The sequence below is a fragment of the Chiloscyllium punctatum genome, chromosome 5, assembly GCF_047496795.1.
Source record: "Chiloscyllium punctatum isolate Juve2018m chromosome 5, sChiPun1.3, whole genome shotgun sequence".
Classification (NCBI taxonomy): domain Eukaryota; kingdom Metazoa; phylum Chordata; class Chondrichthyes; order Orectolobiformes; family Hemiscylliidae; genus Chiloscyllium; species Chiloscyllium punctatum.
The window spans coordinates 51,046,504-51,073,040 of record NC_092743.1 but is presented as its reverse complement, the minus strand read 5'-3'; the positions used below and the strand labels follow the sequence as shown (position 1 = coordinate 51,073,040).

General features: G+C 41.2%; 1 protein-coding gene across 2 annotated transcripts in view; it reads right to left on the bottom strand.

The window, feature by feature from the left end:
* The window catches only part of LOC140477070 (matrix metalloproteinase-16-like), a 255,528-nt gene that overhangs the window by 39,282 nt on the left and 189,709 nt on the right, over positions 1–26,537 (bottom strand). For both annotated transcript variants that reach the window (XM_072570289.1, XM_072570290.1), the window contains one exon: positions 6,085–6,223. In XM_072570289.1, coding sequence (XP_072426390.1) covers positions 6,085–6,223 — 139 coding nt within the window. The remainder of the gene's footprint in view (positions 1–6,084; positions 6,224–26,537) is intronic.

The following is a 26,537-nucleotide window of genomic DNA, read 5'->3' as shown; positions in this document are numbered from 1 at the left end:
GAGCACAGGTTGGATACTGGTTGAAGTCCACCAGGATCATCCAGGGGTTCCCAAAATGAAGATGTTGGCGAAAAGGTATGTCTGGTGGCCAGGACTGGATGTGGACATAACTGCATTGGTAGGGCGGTGTTCAGAGTGCTAACATGGTCAAAAGATACTGGCTGCAGCTCCCCCACATTCATTGGAATGGTCATTCCTGGACTTGGTTACATGTTGACTGGGCAGGTCCTTTCATCAGCTCAATGTTCTGCGGATGGCCACTCAAAGTGGCTGGACGTATGCAGAGTTCATTCATCCAACAGGGAAATGACAATTGAAAAACCTCACGCATCTTTTGCCATACATGGACCCCCGGAAATGTCGGTCACAGATAACAAGCCATTGTTTACCAGTAAGGAATTTAAGTATTTCCGAAAGGTGAATGGTATTCAACATATAATGACCGCTCCATACCATCCATTATCGAATGATCTGGCAGAAAGAGCAGACTAAACTTTGAAGACAGGCTTAAAGAAAAAGCCTATAGCTTCACCAGACACCAAACTCTCCTGGTTCCTATTTGATTTTAGGACCACCCTCATGCAGCTACAGGGATAGCTCCAGCACAGTTGCTAATGGGCAGAAGGCTCTGCACCAGGTTAAATCTGGTCTTCCTGGACCTGAAGGGGGAGGGTGAAATGGCATCAGAAGACCAATGCTAGAAGCAAGACTCTGCTAAGTGAGAGAGACAGTTTACTTCAGGGGATGAAGCTTGGTGCAGGAACTGGAGGAATGGCCCTGCATGGGTAAGAGGCATGGTTGATGTGAGATCAGGTCCAATGGTGTGTAAAGTTTGGGTAGGTGCGACGGTCCTGAACAAGCATGTGGACCATATGAAAGCTGCAAACGTGCAAAGGGTACAGGAGCAAAACATGCCTGGCTCCTCAACAGCTTTCCAACTCTTCCGGAATCTGTTGTCTCTCTGTCTCCATCAAACATTGAAGATACCTTGGAATCTGACATGGACATGGCAGATGTCACTGTTTTGATGCCTTAACCACCTGATGAACAGAATGAATTTCTTCTGAGACACACCAGACGCAAGAGGCAAGCTGCTGTTACGTCACACACCACCCATATCAGAGGCAGAGTTGGAGGAACCTGTCCCAGTGCTAAAACACCTCAGGAAGATCTACAAAAAAAATGAACTGGCCTATGAGCTTGGACTCAAAGGGTGGGGGGGCGTGGGGAAGAGGATGTAGTGATTGCAACGAGGTCAGCCAGGAGGACCTCATGGAGTATGAATTCTGTGTTTGGGGCTGTTAGCCTGGTCCAATCAGGGAGCTCTGGCTGACAGATATGAACAGGAGTATCAGATATCCTGTTCACTCTAAGAGCTGGCTCTGACAGAGCTGGATCAGTGTCAAGGACTCTCCCCATGTAAATAAAGCGTGACTTGAAGACAGGATACCAGCATCTGCAGAGTTATTTCGGACTGCTTCAGATTAGCCCCCTTAAGATAATCACTATGCACTTCAGGAGTTTTGTTATAGCTACTCCTTCCTATAATGTGACTCTTCTCTCAGTGAATGGTTATGCACATTCCACTTGCTCTTTCTGTCCATTTCACTGCCTTGGCTCTAGCTGTTTTTCCTCTCCTGTAAATGCCAGCAGATCCCAATTGGAATATATCGTACTGTTTCTGGTGTCCCACATTAAGAAAAATATGTGAACCCAGGGAAAGTCCAATGGAAAGTGAAATAGGATGATGAAATTAATTAAGGTTGAATAGCAGATAACAACTATAAATCTCATTCTCTTGAGGGTAAGGGATGACCTTATTGAGAAGTTCAAAATAATGAAAGGATTTAACAAAGACAGACAGGGAATGTTCTCTCTAAAAGATAAATTTAGAAGGGGGTGGCAGAATCCTTGACTTCAAACAAAGAAAATCTATTTTTGTCACAGCTTATGTATAATGTAGCAGCCACTGTGTTGGAAGATAAGAAATGTAAAGTCATTTGAGGTATTTAATGAGAAGAAACTAATTATATGAGAAGTAAGTGTACTGAGGGATTATTCAGAAAAAAAGAGTAATTTGGTATTAGTTTCTATGATTAATAAAAGTGACAGAATGGTCTTTTGGGCAGAATTGTGTGTAAACCTTTTATTCCCTTTAAATTAATGTTAAAAGTCCATTTTATGTAAAATTCAATTTTCTATAAAATTCTGTTTATAAGGTAAAAGCTCCATGTAGGTTTTGTGTAAACTTTACAGCACCATTTAATGATTTTCTGGGCTACCCTAAGTGGAATGTTTTATATTGCAGTGATATTAAAAGTCCTAATTTTAACATAACCCAGATTGTGAAAACAGAGTTACATCAGATGTCCAATTTACACTCTATAAAATTTAACTCCAGTTGAGTTAAAACTTTGGAAAAATCCATGGACATAAAATGAGTGTCTGAATCAATCCCACATCATTTTAATCAGATGCATTAGATTGCAATTGAAAGCATTTTTATGATTGTGTTTGTATTTGTTAGGGGTAATTTACAGAACTCATTCTTGAGGTTACAAATTCTGTTTTTCAGGGAATTAGGTATTGGAGCATCTGAAACAAAAACAAACGTTACTAGAGAAGTTCAGCAGGTCTGGTAGCATCTGTGGGAAGAAAGCAGAGTCGATGTTTAAAGCCTGGGGATTCTTCATCAGAACTGGAGGATCTAGATATTGCATGTTTTACATGTCAATCTATGCTTTCTTCAATGGGTGAATTTATGCTGCAAAGAAACTAAGGGCACATGATATCAAGTCGCATTCTAAAATGTAATAGTACAACTGGACTTGGAACGTTTTCAGAGGGCGTTCACGAGAATTTTCCCAGGAATGAAATGCTTTATATATGAGGAATGTCTGAGGGCTCTGGGTCTATACTTGATGGAGTTTAGAAGGAGGAGGGGGGATCTAATTGAAACAACAGAATACTGAATGGCCTGGACAGAGTGGATGTTGGGAAGATGTTTCCATTGGTAGGAGAGACTTGGACCCGAGGGCACAGCTCTAGAGTAAAAGGAAGATCCTTTAGAACAGAGATAAAGAGACACTTCCTCAGCCAGAGAGTGGTGAATCTATGGAATTCATTGCCACAGAAGGCACTGGAGGTCCGGTCATTGAGTATATTTAAGACAGAGATAGATCTGTTCTTGAGTATCAAGGAGATCAAGGGTTATGGGGAGAAAGCAGGAAAATAGGGTTGAGAAACTTATCAGCCATGACTGAATGGTGGAGCAGACTTGATGGGCTGAATGGCCTAATTTCTGCTCCTCTGTCTTACGGTCTTATGTAACCTTGTTCGGAAGAAGTACAAAATAGAGGAGAACCCATGGCTCATTCTCTTCTTTAACTCAACATTCTCACCTTCTTTCCTTAAAGGGTGCTGGGGTGTGATTCTACTGCCATTAGCAGCCTTCACACTTTAAATGGACAATCTTCATGTGCTAGCCTAGTTAACGTAAAGGATTGTCATGTCACAACTACCCTATTCACACAGCAGAATCAAAGTTGTTTCATGGTTTGAAAAGCTAGGAATCTGAGGCTTGAGCTTTAGAAGGGTTTGAGGCCCAGATCAAAGGCAGGGAGATGCATTTACCAGGCCACTTAGGATCTGATCCTGAAGCTGAGATCAGCTTCGGGTTGCATCAACTGACTCCTGGCAAAGAATGGCAGCCAGTTTAGTGTAATTATATTTGGTCTGTTAAGGATCCATTTCCGGTCCAACTGGCATTAGCAATTGGTAATGAAGGCAACTACAGCGGACTATGGTCAAAGGTTGAGTACAGGACTGGAGACTTTTTGTCTGGTTGTTGGGGGAGGGTGTGTGTAGTTGGAGGAGGAGGCTTAGTACATGAGATCAAATGAATGGCCATCTTCTCTTGCTCTGTAATGGATGTTGGGCCACAGTTTGCCCCTCCAGGATGAGGGTCAGGCAATTATAGCTTTTTGAATAATGAAGTTATTGTACTGCCTGTTTTTATCCCACACTGTCTGTACCCTCACAGCAGCAGTGCCCACCTTGGCTGCTGGAGCTGCCAGTCACCCACTACTGGAGGGCTTTCTCATTGGTCTGCTAATGTTAAGAGGCTTCCCTCCATTCAAGATTGGAATGTGAATCTGAGTTTGTGACAGACTGAAAATTGTGATGGATGTGTCTAAAGCATGTCTGAACTTTTGGTAGATTTTAATCTAGGTGACAGGAGTTTCTGCCAGAACTAGGTAACATTGAAATATCAGTTAACCAGGGTTAACTGATGTGTCATAAACACTTTGTAACTCTCCCGCTCCATCAATGCTTTTTTCATCTCAGCATATCAGGGTATAGCAAATTTAAGTCATCATTAATGGGACCATCAGCTGTAGTCAAGAAAAGTCAGATGCAGGTAACCATGCATTTTTAACCCAAGTCAATTGTTTGATTTGAACATTAAAACAGTCATTTGGTAGTACTGAATGTGAACATTCATGAAAAAGAGACTTTGGTTTTGATGTTTCTCATCTTGCATTCATCAGGCCATTTTGCAAGAATACAAATTTGAGGAGAAAGCCAACATTTATTCTGAATTAGGAGAAAGTGCTGATTGGTTGACAGGCAGACTCTGCTTTTGGAGGCATTGCCATGGAAGCACACAAGTGTGTCACACCGTGGGCCCGGCTGACTGTCCTAATTCGTCTGTCAATGTGATTCCTCACAAATTCAGGCTTATTCAGCGCTTGAGGGTTAGATGATAGGGGCGCCTTCTTTTTCAGTATCAATTGTGTATGAATGAGAGCTTGTTTACATTGTCTGAAGCTTAATTTGTTTTCAATTCTATATGGGTCTGAAGTCTTCCCAAAGAGAATATTGAATGTGTGTTAAGGAGGTGGCATAAGGGGTATTGATGACATAAGAATAGGGTGAGGGGCATGGAGTGTGAGGGGGCATGTGGAGGGGTTGGGAAGGAAAATTAACAGGTGACTCTAGTGGTTTTTATACAATTGAGCTGAAATCTCAGAGAACACGGGCAGATTTCTGGAACTGCTCATCTAAGCACTTGACTTCCTCTGTGGCCACATCTGGATAGTCACACCCATGCCCCACACTCCCAATTCTAGTGTAAAAACCATGCATATGGGAGTTGTTTCCAAGGAGAAAAAGATTTCTTGACTTGAGCTTCCTGCCTTGGTGGTATAAATCTGGCTGTTAATGTCCTTGCTACTTCATTCATTGCAAAAGCTTTACATGCTCCTCAAAGTGGTGATTCCTTTCACTTCTGTTGCTTTCCTTCCTAATATCTAAAAGGGTCCTTCATTATTGGCTACTTTTGTAGATTTTCTGCAGCCAGATTGGAACTGGATTCATGCTTCCAGCTTGCAGAGTTTGAGTAAGTAAGGTTTGGAAACAAAAACGTTCGAATATCAGCATCTTCTTTGAATAGCCTAGTGAAATCCTCCATGTAAATCTCAGAGAACAGAGCTTATTTGAAAGTCTTTCTGACCAGGTGTGAGACACAATATCATTTTACGTCATCCATCAAAGCACTGAGGCAATTGAACAAAATCATTACTTTTCTTGATTGTAGCTTGCTGTACTCATGAGGATAATTTAGTATATCAGTTTTACAGAAGTTCAATTCTGAATTGTAATACTGTAATTTTTACTATTTTGTGAGTGACAATGGAGTCAAACCAAATAATTAATTGTCTGATAAATAACACCTTCTTCAATCTCTGACTGCAGTCACATTTGATTAATAAATGACAAAGATTTGATTAATAAATGCTTTTCATCATATATTGCAAAATTACAATTTTGTACAGGAATAAACTTTGCATAACTTCAGATAATTTCTTAACTATGTTTAGCCTTTAAAATTTAATTTTCATTCACACAGTTTTTAAAAATTGGATTAGCATAAAATTAAATAGCAAACTTCTGGAGCATACAATGTTTAAAAAGGAGCAGTTTCTGTTAATTGTAAACCGCACAATTAAACAAAATCACTGAGGATGCTTGAAATCTGAGACAGAAATCACTTTTTTCTCTGCTGACAATGATCACACTCACCTTTAAAAAACACAAATTTCCCATCAGGCCGCTCATACACTGCATCAATGTTTGAAGGCAAACCCCTCCAGAAATAAGCAATCTGCATGGGGTAACCATCCAGAACTTTATTGTTTCGAACACGCCAAAACCAATGGTCCTGCAATTGGAAAGTACTCAGGTTATATTTGTTCTGCTGCATTTGTGTTTACTGTTTATATTTGTGTACATTTACACATGAAACAATTTTGGATGGACGTTAAAAGGGTGGCCTAGCTAATCTCACCAGATTGCTGCTGACGAAGGTGAGGTATTTTTCTGGATTTCCTAATACCCTTGTGGAACTGACCATGTTGTGGAATTGGCCACCTCTACTGATGTGGAGATGCCGGTGTTCGGCTGGTGTGGATAAAGTCAGAAGTCACATGACGTCAGGTTATAGTCTGACAGGTTTATTTGGAATCACTTTACCTGATGAAGGAGCAGTGCTCTGACAGCTAGTGATTTCAAATAAACATGTTGACTATAACCTGCTGTTGTGTGACTTCTGACTTTGTCCTGAAGAAGGGTTACACCCGAAACGTTGACTTCTCCAACTTCTGATACTGCCTCCTGCTGTGTTTTTCCAGCCTCCTGCCTAGCTATTCATGTGACTTCTGACTGTGTAGGGATTGATTGAGCTGGTTTGCTGCCACTAAACCTCCTTTCGGCCAATCAAATGCTAGACAATGCACCACTTTATATTATCTACAGAAGAGGCACCATTCTTAGGTAATAAAAAGATTTATTGCATGACAGTAATGGGCACAACTAAATTTGGTCAGGCATAATTGCACAGATATTAGGTTGTTGATATCGATAAATTTGCTCCCTCAGAAAGCTAGAGAAAAACTCTTTATCTTCACCCACAAACTGTGTCACATTCATAGAATAGGTGAAATCAATGTCACATTGCACTGTTCCGAACCAATATCGTATGGGAAGATACAAGTAGGCATTGGCCATTATGCCAATTTGAGTGTGCCTTGCCATTCCAAATCATTAATAATCAGCCCCTCGATGCTATTTTCCCACACTATCCTCAAGTCACTTCATATCATTAGTTTCTAGAAACGTAAAAATTTCTGCCTTGAACTTGCTAAATAGTTGAAGGCTCACTATCCTTTGAGAGAAGAAATTCCTCCTCATCTCAGTCTTTAATGGCTTACCTCTTACCCTGAGATTATATTTCCAAGTTTTAGAGTCATCAGTCAGGGATGTATCCTATCTGTAGCTACGCTGTAATTCCCTGTGCGAATTTTGCAAATTTTAATGAGATTACCTATAATTCTTCGAAATTATATCTCTCTCTCCAACAACCACTATCAACATCCCAGGAATTCATCTGGTGAGTTTTTGGTGCACTCCCTCAACAGCAGCTATATCCTTTGATAAATAAGGTGGCTAAAATTGTACACAGTATTTCAGGTGAGGTATAACTGCGGTGAGACATCTTTGCTTCTGTACCCATATCCCCTTGAAATACCAGTTGCCTAACTGTCTACTGAACCTGCATTCGAGCATTTAGTGACTCATGGACAAAAGTACCCAGATCCTTTTATACACATTCTCATTTCCCAACCTCTCACCATTTATGAATTATTCTGCTTTCAGGACCTTTTTAAACCAAATTGAATAAGCTCATATTTATTTACATTATAATTCCATCTGTCATGCTTCAGCATATTCAGTTAGTCTGTCCAAATTCTCTTGAATCCCCCTTGCACCCTCTCACAACTTAAGTTCTCATCCAATTTAGTGCCACCTGCAAATTTGAAAGTATTACAACTGTTCCTCACATTCCTCTATATAGATTGTGAACATTTGCAAACCTAACACTAATCCTAGTAATTCCTCACTAGTAATAACCTGTCATCCTGAGAATGAGCTGTTTATTTTGACTGTTTACTTTATCTTTTTTGAGGGGTTCTCAATCCATATTTTCCTAGAATCCATTCACTCTAATTTTATTTACTAACCTCATTCTCAAAAGCCATCTAAAACCTGAATTCTCCACATCCACTAGTTCTCCTTTGTCACAAATACAAACAACAAACTTCAACAAATTTATTCAAACATGATTTCCAATTTATTAATTCATTTGATTTTGCCCAGTTTTTCTATCCTTTCTTAAATGTTTTCATGTTCTTTATAATCAATTCTAACATTTTTCCTAGCACAGATGTCAAACCAACGGGTCACTCTCCCTTCTTAAAGACTGTAGTTACATTTACTGTCTTCTGGTCAGCAGGAACATCTCCAGGATCAACAAAATATGAAAGACAACCACCAATGTATCCACTGTCTCTACTGCTACATCCTTCAATACTCTGGGATGACGCTGATCTCATCCAGGAGATTAATCCAACTAATTTTTCATGTACTACCTCTTTACTAATACCTATTTCTTTTGGTGTACAATTACTCAAATCTCTTTGCTGCCTCTCATTTCAGGAAGCTTTTTAGCATATTCTTTCATGCAGACAACTGCAATGTGATTGTTTGGCTCTCCACTGTGTCCTTGTTCTCCAGGATAAGTTTTCCTGTTTTGACTTGGAATAGGCCCTCCTAGTAGAGCGCTTTAGGGAACATCTCCGAGACACCCGCACCAATCAACCAAACCGCCCCGTGGCCCAACATTTCAACTCCCCCTCCCACTCTGCCGAGGACATAGAGGTCCTGGGCCTCCTTCACCGCCGCTCCCTCACCACCAGACGCCTGGAGGAAGAACGCCTCATCTCCCGCCTCGGAACACTTCAACCCCAGGGCATCAATGTGGACTTCAACAGTTTCCTCATTTCCCCTTTCCCCACCTCATCTTAGTTTCAAACTTCCAGCTCAGCACTGTCCCCTTGACTTGTCCGGACTTGTCCGACCTGCCTAGCTCCTTTTCCACCTATCCACTTCACCCTCCCCTCCCTGACCTATCACCTTTATCTCCTCCCCCACTCACCCATTGTACTCCATGCTACTCTCTCCCCACCCCCTCCCTCCTCTAGCTTATCTCTCCACGATTCAGGCTCACTGCCTTTATTCCTGATGAAGGGCTTTTGCCCGAAACGTCGATTTCGCTGCTCGTTGGATGCTGCCTGAACTGCTGTGCTCTTCCAGCACCACTAATCCAGAATTTGGTTTCCAGCATCTGCAGTTATTGTTTTTACCTCATTTATCCTTGTTAATCTTTCTCTTTTCACATACCAGTAAGTTTTATAACTCTACCTTTGTGTTTCTCATTAGCTTGCACATCTATTTTCCCTTACTAGCTTCTTGGTCCTCCTTTGCTGGGTCCTGAATTGCTCCCAGTCCTTAGGCTTACCACTATTTTTAGCATCTCCTCTAATGCAATCTTTAACTTATCTTGTTAACTGTATTTGAGTCATCTTTCGTTTTGCATAATTGTTCCTAAGAGTACATATATTTATTGTCGACCTTGATTTTCTTGAAATGCTAGCCATTGCCTATTAATTCCTAAAGAAGGGCTTATGCCCGAAACATCGATTCTCCTGCTCCTTGGATGCTGCCTGACCTGCTGCGCTTTTCCAGCAACACATTTTTAAGCTCTGATCCCCTGTATCTGCAGTCCTCACTTTCTCCTAATTGCCTATTAACTGTCAAACCCTTTAGATATTTTCCCAATTCTTTCAAGCCAACTTGCCCCATATATCCTCATTGTTCCCTTTGCTCAGATTTAAGACCCTCGTTTCAGAATGGACTCTGTCGCATTAATGAAAAACTTGGTTATTTTATGGTCATTATTCCCCAGAGGCTCCTTTATAGCATCGTTGTTAATTTCCCTTCTTATTGTAGAAGATCAAAGTAAAAATAGCACAAATCCCTATGTGGCTCTTCAGGATACTGTTCTAGAAACAACAAACCTCATCAAAGCAGTTGTGCTGACCTGCTTAACCCAGTCTACATGCAAGATGAAGTTGCCATTATTATTATATTACCCATATTACATGCATCTTTAATTCCTGATTTACAGCATGTCAACATAAGCACTATAGTTTTGTTTTTAAATTTGTTTATCAAATGTGTGCACTACTGGTTAGGCCAGCATTTAATGCCTATTTCTAATTGTCCAGAGGCAATTATGAGTCAACAACATTACTGTTTGTGTGGAGTCACATGTAGGCCAGGCCAGGTAAGGATGGCAGATTTCCTTCCTTGAAGGATGTTAGTGAACTAGATGTGTTTTTACAACAATTACATGATCACCATTAGGCCAACTCTTTATCAAATTCACGTTTCACCTTTTGCCACAGTGGAATTCAAGTCCATGTCCCTAGAACATCAGCCTGGGGTCATGGATTGCTAGTCCAGTGACATTCCCATGACGCCACTATCTCCCCGGCATTTCATAAACAATGCCCACCAATGTTTACCTCCACTTGCTGTTTCTTAGCTTCATCCGAACTGATTCTACATCTTGATCCTTCAATTGAAAATTTTCCTTTATTAATATGTCGATGTGCAACTACACATCTTTTTCCTTTTTGTCTACCCTTCCCAAGGATTTCCAGTTACCAATCATCCTTAACATCCCATGTCACTGTAATGAAATGAAAATTGTATTCATTTACTTCAATTTGAGCAATGAAATCATAAATGTTTTGGTGAACATTCAGATAGACTATCTTTAATTCAGGCTTTTTAACACTATTGTCCATTTTGGTCTTATTGGATGGTTTCCACTGTGTTACCTGTGTTGTATGTTTTTCTTAAACCTCTGGTTTAACCTAGTTTTACTTCCCTTGAATCTGAGCTCCCCTTTAAATGTCCATCCACTGCCTACCTAATTTACCCCCTCTCTAATGATACTGGCAATTATCCTGCAATAATGTTTGCCAAGGTGCAACCTGTTCATTTTATACCTGTCCCAGAACATTTCCCAATTCCTCAGAAACCTGATGCTCTTTTCTTCCACAACAGTTTTCCAGCCACGTTTTCATTTGCTCAATTCTCATGTTTTGATGCTCACCGGAATTTGGGATCGAGAGTAATCCTGAGGTTACCACTTTCGATTCCTGCTTTTCAATCTCCTTCTTAGCTTCTTGAAATTTGAAATTTGCTTTCAGGACCTCACCCCCCTTCCTACCTATGTCATTGAAAGTGATATGGACCACGATCTCTGATTGTGAATCTCCTGCAGCCATATTGTGACCTGCTTGGCCCTGACGTCAGAGAGGCAATACATCATGCCAGAGTCATGATTCTGGCCACAGAAATGCCTGTTTGTTCCCCAAAATAACATAATCCTCATCAATAGCACTTTCCTGCTTTTCTTCTTCTCTCTTGTACAACGGAGCCAGTCGTCGGGCCATTGGCTTGAATTTGACTGCATTCTATTACTCTCACGAGTATTCAAAGCAAAAAAAAACTTATGAGCACAATGATCTAAGCAGACATGTATGCTAGCTGCCTGGCAGTAACCCATTCCTCAGGGGTCTGCATACCTATAAACAGCAGTGAGACCACCTCCTTAAATGCGCTCTAGTCTTCTGCCTCACAGATGCACAACAGCGATTCCAGTTGCTGGTCAAGTTCAGGGCACGGGCTTGTGCAGCTGGTGACATTCCTGTGCTTTTCTCGGACACATGACGCATTCATGCCTTGGCATTTTTGATGAACTGTATAGTCCACTTGACTGAGTGTATCTGCCATATTTTAACTAGTCCAACTACAAGCAAAATACCAGTTAATCATCAGAAGCTCCTAGTAGGGCCCAAGTACTGGATGGTGAAGAGGGTCAACAAAAAAGGGGAACAAAGTTAGCTCCTCCCCGATTCACCAAACTCACTATTCTCCAAGCTCACCTCACTGGAAATCTGCACTCCATTTGGACGCTGCTTAGTGATCTCTGTATTTATACCCATTGCAGATAGAGTGAAAGAGCTAGAATGAAGTAGTTCACCTCATTACCTCATCAGCTATGCTGCTATAAAGCTTATTTACTCTGTCTGAGGCTGGGAGTCACTTATTTTATGTTCTGACCTTCCTTTAATTTCTAACCCATAAAAGTCAGCTAAATGCTAGTAATAGACTATAATGTTATAATTTTGCCATTTAAAAACTCGCCGCTCACCATACTCAACGTCAGGTCAGGTTAAATCAACCACATGAATAAGGAGTACATGAAACAGTGTTATAAGAACAATCAGGTTGTTTATTCTATGCATGCAATATCTCTGATATAAAATCTTAAAATGTTGCTCTGGCTGCTGCTGCAGAAAGGTTGAAACTGGTAGGTCAAAGACCTTTCAAAATAATTCAACATATCTTTTGTTTCTTCTTGGTTTTTTCCACCCTATTCAAATGCTTGCCTATTTTTTAGTTTTGATTTGAGATGAGAAATTTACTCTTTGCAGATACTGATTTGCTGTACAGTTTTACTGTTTCAGTTTTATTTCACTCTACAAATGTTTTTTTACAGATTTTATTGCTTGTTAAAAATCCTTATCAAAAATATGCCAAATACTATGTTAATTATGTTTAACTCCATTAATAAACTACAACTACGAAAATATACCACTAAAAAAACTACAAGCAAAGCTGGTAGCGAATAATGGGTGGCACGGTGGCACAGTGGTTAGCGCTGCTGCTTCACAGTGCCTGAGACCCGGGTTCAATTCCCACCTCAGGCGACTCTCTGTGTGGAGTTTGCACATTCTCCCTGTGTCTGCGTGGGTTTCCTCCCACGGTCCAAAAATTGGCCACACTAAATTGCCTGTAGTGTTAGGTGAAGGGGTCAATGTAGGCGAATGGGTCTGAGTGGGTTACGGGTCAGTGTGGACTTGTTGGGCCAAAGGGCCTGTTTCCACACTGTAATTAATCTAATCTAATCTGAATAAGCCAAACACTGAGGAGGGATTTCCATTCAATTGGTGTCTTTCAAATCTTCAATTTTGATTTTGATAATGTAACAAGATGTTATAGATGCAAGCTTTTGAATTTCATTTCCATGAATATTCCAATTTTACAATGTCATGGAAAGATAAAACTACCCTACTCTAGTTTGAAGAAATGATAAATGACAGAAGTTTGAATATTCTTGAACTGAGACATTTCTACTCTACAATTTGCAGCTTTTGTTCACGAAAGGCTAATACAGAGCTTGACAACTAATTTTCTCAGAGACCACATAGCATTGGCAGCATTACTTTATCACTAAAAATAAGATTTTACTGTGCTTTTTACAGTCCTTCACAAGTTGAACTTTACTGCTACAAATCTCACAAAAAGCCGTTTGCAGATTTATTAGGGAATCATTAAAAAATAAACCCGAATGGTTTCTATTCAGTATTAACTGAACTTTGCTGTCTCTAGCCACCATAAGACTGTCACCATCATACATCACACCATTGTCTTACAATAACAAGGGCAGAAAGGGCTAGGAAGCCAGCATCTCCATGATCATTCTCAAAAATAAACACAGTTGCTTGACTGTGCTTTGGGAAAATTTGGTAAATTTTGTTCATATAATGCCACTTCAGTTGGTGCTGCACATATGTTGCGTTGAACATAATGCTGCCTTTGGAAGAAAATGATCTGAAGGGAAAGACAAGTTGATGACGGGGAATTCTGAGGATAATCTTATCGACAAAATCGAGGGCATCAGTTTGCAACCACTAGTGTTCCACAAGCACCATGGGGGAGTCTATGCCACACTGTGGGACAGCAGTGTAAAGGTGGGTTGGGAGCCTCCTGTGCTCAGAGAAGGCTGTCTGGTGTAAGAGCTGCACAGCATCGTCACCTCCTTGGCAGAGCCTTCCTGACACTAATGCCTCAGTAGCCTCCATAATGTCTATCCTGAATTCCTCAGCCTCATCCATCTTCACTGGATTGGCTCTGCTGCAGGCCTAGCAGGATCCACCTCTCTTGGTGGCACTGCTGTGAGTGAAGCACTCTGATTAGATGACAGCTATTAGAGAAACTGAACGGTTCTGCTCTCGTGATTGCAGAAGAGATATAACTGACTGCACCAGAAAGGGTGTAGAGGATATTTACCAGAATGTTGGCAGCATTGGAACAATGCTGAAATACTTGCAACAGAGAAGGCTGAAAGCAGATTTGATTGAGGAGTACAAATTTGTGAGGCACCCGAGTAAAGTAGATGGGAAGATTTTTTTTTACTTTAGCAGATCTTAGATCAGTAACTAAAGTGATTAGGAAAAGGTTGGAGGGCAAATGAAGAAAATATTTTTCACTCAGAGAGTGATAGGGATTTGGAACTCAGACTGGAAAGAGATGAGAGGCAGAAACTCTCATCTGTGTAGTGTTTCCCCAGATGACCATTTTAGTTCCTTGTGATAGTGTCATCTCTAAATGAGGGTCGTTTGAGAACTCACTGACACGAATCTTGCTTTGCCTTTGCCTTGTCCTGGCTTATCCAGTGACTGGTGGTTTAGAAAATAGGGATCAAATGCTGGAAAGTAGGATTAGGCTAATTAGGTTTTTTTTTAGCTGGTACAGACATGGGGAACCAAATGGCTTCTTTCTGTGGCATAAACTATCTACGATTCTGTTCTTAAAAGGACAGAATTCCCAATGACTGACAGTTCACGACCTGAATGCCATTGAATTGTGTGCAGGCTTCAGTGGGGATAACCTAGGCTTTTCAGCCAAGGATGAGGTAGATGAGCTATCAAATTCAGCTGCATTTTAATTCCCTGTGGGCAGAGAGTGGGTCACTACATTTTAATGCACACAGCAATCAAGGGATATCTTCTTGTGTGGTGTCATTACATGAACAACTTTCTAGGCCATTATGGGTCGCACATCCTGAATTTTAAAGATATGTGTCTTGAAATTGAACAAGTAGGTCCATATCGAATTGCTCAATTACCATCTTTAGCTAAGATCTCAGTCAACTGCAAGTCAAAAAGTAGGCAGTTGTGCAGTGTCCGGCAGCTGCCCACACTGTTCACTTCTGCTCCTTATTGTTCCACTTTAAGATATCGTTCTCACAACATAAGATAGATGGGTCCAGGACACTACCCTGTGGAACTCCTGCAGGGATGTCCTGGAGAGCTGAGGTGATTGATGTTCAATAACCACTGCCACCTTCTTTCGTGCCAGATATAATTCCACCCAGCAGTGAATTTTCGCCCAATTCCAACAACTCCAGTTTATATAAGAGCTCTTGCAAGGTCAAGTGCTGCCTTGATGTCAAGGACTGACACCCTCACTTCTCTTCTTGAGTTTAGCTTTTGGAGCAAGGCTAAGATCATGTCAGGAGCTAAGTGGGTCTGGCAGAGCCCTAACTGAACATCAGAGAGCAATCTATTGTTGAATAAGTGCTACTTTGTAGCACTGTAACAATACTTACCATTGTTTTGCTGATGATCAAAAGTAGACTGAATGGCCAGGTCAGATTTCTTCTGTTGTGTACAGGCAAGACCTAACTGGCAATTTTTCATGTTGTTGGATGGATGCCAGTGCTGTAACTACACTGGACCAGCTTGGTTAGGGATGCAGCTAGTTTTGCGCCACATATCTTCAGTAGCTTTGTCAATATGTTGTCAGAGCCTTTAACCTTTACAGCATCTAGTGTTCTTCACCTGTTTCTTGCTATCACTTGGAGTGAATTGAATTGGCTGAAACCTGCCATTTGTGATGCTAGAAATCTCATTACTTCAGATGCCATGAGGTGATCAAATGTCCAGTCAGTACTTCTAGCTGAAGATGCTCGCAAATTCTTCAGCCTCATCTGTTACATTGATGTGCTGGGTTCCCCAGTATTGCTGATGGGGATATTTGTGAGGCCTACTCCTTCACATTCACAACTGGATGTGGCAAATCTAGATTTTAGATTTGATTTGTTGGTTGTGGGATCTCTTTGTCCATGACTTGCTGTTTCTGCTGTTTGTTACAGAGTAGTCCTGTGTTTAACTTCACCAGGCTGTCACACCATATTTATGTATGTCTGGTGCTGCTGTTAGCATGCCCTCCTGTGCTCTTCATTGATCTAGGCCCCTGGATTGGTGCTAACAGGATTTATATCTTACTTCCCCAAAAAAGTGGTAGATGCAGAGTCTTTGAATATTTTTAAGCAGATTTAGATAGACTCTAGATAACCAAGGGCTGAAAGGTTAATGGGGGTAGCAGGAGTAATCAAATCTTATTGAATAGAAGAGCGGGTTGAAGGGCAAAGTGGCCTATGTATGCTCCTAATTCATAAGTTCATATGGTCAAGTGGAGACATGCTGGGCCATGAGGTTACAAATTGTGGTTAAAGGTCATTCTATTGCTGTTGATGGCCCACAGTGTCATGTGAACAGTGCTGAGCTGTTCAAAATCTATCCCATTCAACATGATGAAGGGTATCCTCAATGTGAAGGTGGGAATTTGGACTTGATAAGGAGTGTGGTGATACTGTCATGGAAAAATGCTTCTGAAATAGGCAGATTGGTAAGGATGAAGTAAATACATTCTTCACTTTTGTTGGTTTCCTCACCACCTGCTGTTGAGCCAGTCCAGCTATAATGTCCTTTAGGAGTCTGCCAGGTTAGTCAGTCATGGTGCTGCTGAAGCCATTTAATCATGATGGATACCGAAGCCCCATTCAGTGTACATTTTATGTACTTTCTGCACCCTTGTCATCCTCAGTGCTTTCTCCATGTGGTCCAATGTGTAGGAGGATTGATTCATCAGCTGAGGTGGAGGCAGCGGGGATGCTTGGTAGGTGATAATAACCTGGTTTGCAATCCAGTGATGCCAATAGTGTAGGTTCAATTCCCTTAATGGCTGAGGTCATGCTTGAAGGCCATGCCTTCTCAATCTCGCTTCTCACCTGAGGCACTGTAACCCTCAGGTTAAACTCACTGCAGCTCTTTCTCTCTGATGAGTGAACAGACTATGGGGACTTCACACTATATCTTCATTGATGCTTAAGCTCCAATGATTGATGCTGATGAAGACACTAAGGAAAAGTTCTAATCTGACCTTAATGAATTCATCACTGTCATTCCTGAAGAAGGGAAAGATTATCATTCTTAGGAATTTTAATGTCATAGATGGCCATGACTCCAATATTTGGAGAAGATCCTTTGTAGAAGAAAAGAGGGAAAGCCAATAAACCAATGCAAGTGATCTCCCCCTGTGGACAATAAGTGTTCAGTATGGTCTCATTACAACAAACACCCTCTTTGGTCAGGAGATAAATACATGGAGGCACCTTATAGCCGAGCTTGGCTCATTATTCAGTTCAAAGATCTAAGCCTGTATCACCAGATTCAAAGGAGGCAAGGAGCTGTTGCTTGTTGTCTGTTGGTCATTTGAACATTCACCTAACAACAAATTCCAAAAGGAAGAAGAACAAGTCTAAGCCTTAAAGCAGTCCTTAGATAAAGACAAATTCCAAGGTCTGTTCATGATCAATCTGGAAAGTCTTCACACACCCAATTCAATGGGATCACAAATCAACTGTGCTAGACTTCTGCATCCATACCAATGGATTGAAGCATCATCAACCACGACTGGTTAGATGTCAACAATGCTGGAATACCTGATGCCCAAAGAAAAATCTGAACAGTAAAGGGCAATTAGTGATAAGAAAAAGCCTGAGGAACCCAGCAATAGGCTCACGTCATGACGTATGAACTTTAATTAGGCACTAGGACTGCCTATAGACCACTTCATTCAAAGAATGGTATATTTTCTTCATGAAGATGCAAATTCTGTAAATGCTAGATAAAATGTTTTGAAAAGCTGTGGATCCACAGGTCCATACTGGTACTCTCCAAGCTATCACCCAGTACTGTGTGAGAGAATCCATGTGTAGATCATGAGACAGGTGCAATGAGCAACTAATTGGATGAGCAATAACAATGTAAGTGCCCCCCCCCCATGTAACTGTGGTCGAGGTCTTCAAAGCTGGTGGATGTTGGGTCAAGATTTTATCCTGTGGATTTTATAGGAAAGCGATCTCTCCTCAAATTCAGAAATGTAACAATTAAAACTATCTTCAAGAAGGGAGATACATCCTGCTGTAGATGTATCAAGGTATCTTCCTCTTGATCAGAGTATTGAAACCCCTGACTTAAAATTGCCTGAATCATCTGTGTCTGAGGAAATCCTTCCAAAGACAAAATGTGGTTTTAGGTCCTTCCAAAGGATCCTCTGAAATAATCTCTGAGAAGCTACCTTATAAATATTCAGGTTAAATTCCAACAAAATCAACTTGGATAGATGAAAAGCTTTTCCCCTCCCAGTTCTTGTTGTCTCAACTCTCAAATGACTCCATGACTTGTCCTACCTGCCTATCTTCTTTTCCACCTATCCACTCCACCCTCCTGCCCAACCTATCACCTTCAACCTCTCCCCCACTCACGTATTGTACTCTATGCTACTTTCTCCCCACCCCCACCCTCCTCTCATTTATCTCTCCACCCTTCAGGCTCTCTGCCTGAATTCCTGATGAAGGGCTTTTGCCCAAAACGTCGATTTTACTGCTCCTAGGATGCTGCCTGAACTGCTGTGCTTTTTCAGCACCACTCTAATCTCAACTCTCAAATGGCCAGATTTCCAGTGGACCACAAAGGAAATACTCCAAAGATGCTTTCTGAAGTTCTCCTTGAAGTGCAATAGTATTTGCATTAATGATGTGAAGGAACTTGCTACCAATCATTTAACAGAAATGACAACTTGTCCATCAAGTCTCACCATGCTCTTGACCACAATGTATTAATGATGAGGCAGAGTAGCAGCAGAGAAGATTAGAGAGCAGAACCTTTACTCTATATCACAATACCTCCTTGCACATCCTGCATTTGTCCCCGATGATCTGCGGTTTGAGCATTGATAGTGGGGGGGTTTGGTCACATGAAATCTCGTGGCAAAAACTCACGATACGAACTAGATAACCTGCTCAAATTGAGGGGCAGCCGACAAATATTATTATTATGAGAAAATACTCACTTGCAAATTTTATTATATGAGCATAACCAGCTGTTTCTGCTCATTTACCAGTAGCTAAGTGCTGAGTTGTGTCAACCCTTATTTTAACCTCTTGTCAAAGGCCCTGGGGAAATGTAGTCGGTGAACCGCATCATTTTCTTTATTGCTTTCGACAACAGCTCTGGCTAATCGATGGGACAAAACTTTAGATAATTTTCCTCAATGTTATAGGAGACCTTAAGCAATGTAGGAAAATGGCAGAGGATCTTTAACTGAATCACAAAGGGATTCTCGAAGTAGTGAAGCAAACTTAATGTGATAATGTCAGTTCTCTTCCCTGTGCTAGGAATTTGAAAATCTGATGTGCAGAAAATCATGTACTACATATTTTTGTAAATAATACATCAACTTGTAAAATCTACTAACAGACAATAAAATCAGACAATAATGTCAGTTACTTCTCTAATCTCCAAGCAAGTAAAAGAACATCACTTATGATATTTCCAATTCAGAACGCCATTTCTGATGGAATTAAAGTAAAAACACAGGTTATGAATTGCATCTGTTTATAAATTCTGTACACAATCACCGAACAAGTTTGTTGCAAATAAATCACTCTACTATGATCCAAAATGAGTAAATAGAGGAACGAGGGTGCAGTTTACACACTGGGCTAATGTTTATGCGTTGACTCGAGATTTTGACTGCATTGATCACATCATTTTATTGATATATACAAAGTATGCCGTGGTTTCTGTAGCTGGTCACATTTCTTTTACAATTCCCTGACACGACTGTCTCAGTTTCTGTTTAATGTCAGGTTTATTGCAATAATGCCGAACAGCAGACAAAACAATTGTGGGTGCCAAATCTACTCAGCTCCTTCAGTTCAATGAATTCTTGTTGAAGGTTTTAACTCAATACTAGGAAGAAGAATTAGGAAGAAGATTAGAACTTTCAATATGGCAGCAAAATAAAATGAAGACACTGTAGAATTTTAATCTATGCAACAGGCAAAGGGATTGGTGTTGGCTGGGATTGGAACAGCAGAGGGCTGGGAATCTGTTTGCACTTGAGGAAAAAAAGGGCAGAAGGGATGATGTATCATCATCTGTCAAGGTAATGGTTTCTAGTTAAGGGAAGTCAATAGGCATTAGAATGATTGAACTGGATGTTGCTGCTTGAATCTTTGGGGGCCATAGAGATGATAAGGAGACCTGTGAAGGCTGCTCCTAAGGACTCTGCTTTATATCTTGGAGGTCCTGCTGTGAGATTGAACAGTTTCCATAGGATGGAGGAGACCAACATCTCATAGCAGGCAGGCAAGACAGGAGGGGAGCAACTAGAGTATGGTCCCTCCAACCAGGCTGGAGCCAATTTCCTGAGAGGTTCATAAGAGCAAGAAAGGTGAAATATTTTGAGGCTTTTGTGGGATTTTAACTGACTTATGGGCTATTAACTGAACTGACTCCCAAGAAGTTGAAAATCATTCAGTTAAAGCACTTTCAAAAGAAATGCTACAAGAATCAGTCTCACAGGCAAGAGCGCTGCAGTTTTCTTATTTGACGAGTTGGTGGTGGAGTGTGATATGAGCAGAAAGACTATATGGATAATGAGTGGGTGTGTAAGAGGCTATCAAACACCACTCTCCTGTCTCCTTCCAAAGCTAATGGGAGGTCAACAACAGGAATTTGACCCAAGGATTTCGCAGCACAGCACATAATGTTGAATCCCCCAGTACAAGTGGGAAAGGTCACTGAGCATCATACCTACACCACCATCAACTTCTTATGCTGTCCAATCATCACAACCCTCGCACAATCTTTAGCAATCTCTTGCAGACAGAGTTTGAGACTAACATTCAGCTACATCATATTATCTTCACACACCATCAATGCCATTAGCCTCAAACTCACCTCCTGCTGCTTCTATATACTTGGGTATTTTTCAACTGCTGACAGGCATATTATCAAAATGTGGGCCAACAGAATTACTGGTGTTGCATTTTAGTATTCCGCAGGACTAGGTTGCCTAAACCCTTCAGGAGCAGTGCAAAACTGCTGGAGGACTTACACTGAACCCTCTCAAGGAGACGCTATCCTGCATCATTGGAGTCAGCAGCAACACAGTCTGAGCATGTCAAGGTTTAATGGCATGCTCCTGATCTTTCTCCTTTCTCAACTCCCAACCCACTCTGATTGCAGAAGTCAGCATAGTATTCAAACTGTTGATGGTGTGTGACCATGAAATCCCTTCCTTTCACCCACTTAACATCCCTCACCGCACCCCATTGAAACTGTTATAAGAACCAAATATTTTATTGCTGCATAAATTATTATAATAATCCAAAAATTGTAAACAGGGAAACAAGTGTTCAGCTTATATACCGGACTACCAATTATGTATCACTTGGTGAAATTTGACCACATTCAGTGTCACTTCTCTGACATATAAACATTACATCATGGTTCTATAGCTGTAAGGGAACAACTGGGTCCATGTTGACCATCGCACCTCACTGCTAGTTGAGGTGCTTACAAGGCAATTAAAAACCTATGGAAGAGCCACATCCCCCTGTCCTAATATTAACCAGGCTGGAGGTGGGCCTATGGTCAAGCAGCATGCACAGCAGCTGAGGTCATGGGCCAGTTTGTTACCCTGCATGGAGGCCTGGGTTCCTTTGATCACAGACACTTACCGTTTAACTGAGGAAGGGGCGAGGAGGACACTGTGAGCCACATCCCGCCTTTTGCTGCTAGATCTCTTGCATCCCTATTCCTGCATGCCAGTCCACAAGACCCGCATCATTGCTCGCTCTGTGGTATGGGGGGGGGGAAGAGTGCGTTCTGGGATCTGCCCACTTCTGGCCACAAAAGCTGCCAGGTTCTGGTTGCCCAGCAAATCTCATGGATGTGCCTCGTGTCCTGGAGCCTTGAATCCAGGGGAAGACCCGCTGGTGGCCTTGCCATCAACTGACTGGTATTAGGCTGGCCTGGCCTTCCTAAGGTAAGACCCCAATACCTCAACAAGATTCTGTCTATTGTGTCAGATACCAAGGCCGCCTAACCAATTGTATTCAATTAACATCAGAAATGCCTCAGGACACTTAGTTACAGCCAGTTCTGTTCCTTATCCAGATTAATAATTCTCAGCCTTAAATGCTGGAAGTGAGTGGGTGATATGAAAACAATAAGAGTCTGGGTCTTGGGATGCAATCAGTGAGCTTCAGGAAACTCTCAAAGTTCTTAGTGAATGGTCTGGGGTAAACATCTGATAGAAATGAGAAAACTCAATGGTTTTTCCCATTGCCAAATTCGCCACCATTAATAATCTGGGTTTCACCAGTGATCAGAAATCTAACTGGACCAGCATGATAAATACTGTGGCTAGAAGAGAAGGTGAGGGGCTGGGTATCCTGCAGTAAATAACTCATTCCTCCCTAAAGCCTGCTCACTGACTACAAGGCCACATCAAGAGTTTGATGGAATACTTGCCTGGATGAACAGTTTTGTTACCATCGAAATAAATTGTTCATCCAGGCAAGTATTGAATTTGAAAAGCACTCCATGAGCTTAACACTATCCAGGACAAAATAAAAACAAAATACTGGAAAATAAAAATAAATTGAAGTGTTGCAGAAAGTCAGCAACTCTGGCCTGAAATGTTAGCTTGCTGTCTCTTCATGGATGCTGCCTGACCCATTGCGTACTCCAGCATTTGCTGTTTTCTGGCAGCATATGTCTCTCTCTCTCTCTCCACAGATGCTGCCAGACCAGCTGAGGTTCTCCAGCATTTTCTGTTTCTATTCCATCGAGGATTAAACTTCCCAATTTAAAGGCTCCCCTGAAACATTAATTTCTTTCATCAATGGCATTCAGGGCATGCAGTCCACTAGAGGATGCAGTGAAGCAACTCATTGAGCTTTTTGACAACTTCTTCAAACCTCCCCATCCCTGCTAGCTGCAAGAATAATGTGCTAACACAGGCCATTTTCCTAAGAGTTTTGGCTGTGACCAGTCTCTTTCAATATCTATACTTCCCTCAATATTTTACTGATTCCTTTAATGTCTCCAACTCCTGAAGTGGCTCCGACACCCCATTCACCACCGCACCCCCCCTCCCCCCCAACGTGTCCTTTACCTGATGTCTCCATCTTTCTAATATCTCTGATCTGTCTCATATAAACTCTGATTCATCATTTCCTCAGATATGGCCTGCAAACACAGGCTTTCTTGCTTCTATCAATGTGGCTGGAAAAAAAGCTCTACAATTGTTAATCAGGTCTTGCTGTAAAATTGGAATGTCAGACAAGAAAGCTTGTTCCATAACACTTGTCCACACTGCTTCCTTACTGGCTCCAAGTTTCAACTCGGGCCATTCAGTCCTATTAATATTCACATAGCAATTACCTTAAACCAACTATGTGCCAGGGAGTAAATTATACACTTAAATCAGCTGATCTCATCTGCAAAGACTAAATGAGATCTTTAATGAAGTCATACCATTCTGAGTGGAATGACTTGGAAAAGCATTGTTGGTTAGGTGTAGATAAGAGAAAAATCATTTTGATAAGAAGTCAGTTGGATTAAACATTTTTAATGGGGATTAAACTGTTTTAAGCATTATAATGGTATTGACTTTTTAAACGTGTTGGGAGAAAATCTGCTCAAATGAGATCTGCTTTGTAGATAATTGCTACTGATGGCAATTGAATTTGGCATCTTTCTGACCTTGGAGCTTGGAATTATTAAACATTACGCAGCATGGTTGTGACAGCCAAAGGAATCAAAGTCTCTTTCTTAGTCAAAAGGTTATCTAAATTACAAGTGTTGATAGCAAAAAAACTTCTTGAATTTTGATGCTTTTTGGAACATCATAGGTCAAAAAAAAGTGTTCTGAAGATCAGCGCCGAGGTGTGTTCATGTGACTGTCTCTGCACTGTTTCCTGAGGTAGCAGGCCCATTCCCAATAGCACCCAGCCCACAACCTCTCCCCATCCTCTCTCTCCCTGCCACAAATATTCAAACTCTAAATGACCGGGACATTTTCTTCTGAGTCAGGTTGTAGAGTCAGGAACTTTGTTCTCTTGTCTCAGGAATAAAGATTTACTCCTCAGTTATTACTAGTATGCACTATCAGAAGATGTGTTGGGATCATATTCAAATGAAGAGGGAAGGAAATTGCAAATTTATGAAGAACGAGTATTGGGGTGAGATTAATTGGTATCAGCACAAGAGCGGTAGGCTAAATACCCTTCTTGTATACTATATCAATTTACATTAGCACTAGTTCTCCCTCCACAGTTGCAGTTTCCTGAGTTGTTTTCTACAATTTCGGTTGGTTTAATTGCATAAATGCATGACTCTCTTTTCACTATTCAGCTGACTAGTGTATATTATTAAATTTGTAGCATTAGTGAAATACAGGGATTATTAATTTAATTACAGTCTATCACTAAGTGATCAGACATACTGCAATAATCCACATATTCATTGTTTTCCTGAAGTAAATCAACATGATTAAGAGTAATAACATTATTCAAAGTAAACCTGCAACTGCATAAATTGAAAGCTGTGCTATATTCATTGACATCAGTCTCTGAATAAAATGCCAGCACATTTCTCCTGTCAGATCATTTTATTCACGTATATCACTGTGTAAAACTGCAACTCAAATTTTATGAACCAATTTTCTTTCGATTTTTTTTGTTAGTATATTTATTAGCAAATTTTTTTTACTTTACAAACATATAAAATTATTGAAAAATACAATCAATAACAAATATCAGCATAATAAAAAGAAAAAAAACCACAAAGTACAATACAACTACTACCTACTAACTACAAACCTACCCTACAATACAAAACAAACCCTAACACTGTGCAAAGTAACACCAAAGAAAAGACAGAAAAGCAAAACAAAAAAACCAAAAAAACCCCCACAAAATACAGAACAGCTACGCTCGGTGCAAAGCTCCCAAACAAAGGAACGGGAACATTGTATATATACCCGTATTAACTCAGGAGACCCCCTCCAGGGCCCAGGGCTTGACAAATCTAACTATCCTGGTTAAACAAATGCCCTAGTTAAGATAACTGACAAATCTATACCCAAATAACTCAAGTAGGGCTGCTATGTCTTATAAAAATGGCCTGTTGTGTGGTATACTATGTTTGTAAAAAGGTCCAAGGGAATGTGTTTCATAATTAATTTCTGCCATCCCAGCAAGCCTGGCTAGTTCTCAGACACAATTCACCAGAATATTCTTCCGTGCACAGTATGCAAGAATATTAAATAGTTTCTTCCCATGCCCGTCTAAAGATGGTAAATTCAGTAGACCTAAGAGAAGAGATATCGGGTCTATTTTGACTTCAGTCCTCAATACCCTCCATATCTCCCCCGCCACAGCGCTCCAATAAACACGGAGCCTGTGGCATGTCCAGAAGCCATGGGTAAGAGTACCTACACTTATTTTACATTTGGGACACACTGAAGATGCCGCTTTTTAAACTTCACCAGACGGTCTGGTGCCAGATAAGCTCTAAGCAGAACTTTTAACTGCGTAGCGCATGTCCTATTACGGATTGAGATTTTTTGAGTATTCTCCCATATGTTCTCCCATGTTTCAGAAGAGATCTCCACTCCTAGCTCTTGCTCCCAGACCTCACATAACCAGTTAATATCCTGCCAGGCCCTGCTACCCAGCAGGTGATAGAGGGCACTAACCGAAAGGGTGCTTGTGGAGCGTAGCAACAACCTCTCTGTATCGGGCTTAGAGGGCTTAGTGAGAAGCACAGTGAAATCCCTAACCTAAAAAAAACGGAAAAGATCTCTGCTGGGCAACCCGTATTTGCGACTCAGTTGCTCAAAACACGTCATAACCTCCCCCTCAAACAAGTCTCCCAAACTAGAAACTCCTCTCGCTGCCCATAGTTTGAACCCTGAGTCCATCATCCCTGGTCGGAACCCTGGCTTGCCAACTATAGGTGTAAGTGGTGAAGTCTTGGATAAACAACCCTCACTCTGACGCATTGTCCTCCATGACTTGACAGTACTAATGACAGTGGGGTTCCGGCAGTGGTCCATAACTGTCCTCATCTTATCCATGAACAACAGGTTAATAAGAGGGCACTTTGCCTGGGAGGCCTCGATATCCAGCCATATTGAGTTCGGATCGTTACCTACCCAATCACAGACAAAGGACAACAGGGAACTCAAATGATACCACCTGATGTCTGGGAAATCAACTCCTCCCCCTCCTTGAGGCAACTGCAATTTAGTAAATTTGATGAGGGGCTACCCCCGATGCCAGACAAAGGAACCAAACCATTCCATAAGCTTCCGCAGCGTTGACCTGGGAAACATTATAGGAAGGATACGCATGGGATAAAGCAAATGAGGAAGACCATTCATCTTAATGAGAGATATTTGGCCCAGCCATGAAATTGGAAGAGCCTCCCATCTCTGGAGATCTCGCCTAATATTGTCGAGCAAGTGAGCAAAGTTAGTCCGAAATAACAGATCAAACTTGGGGGTGA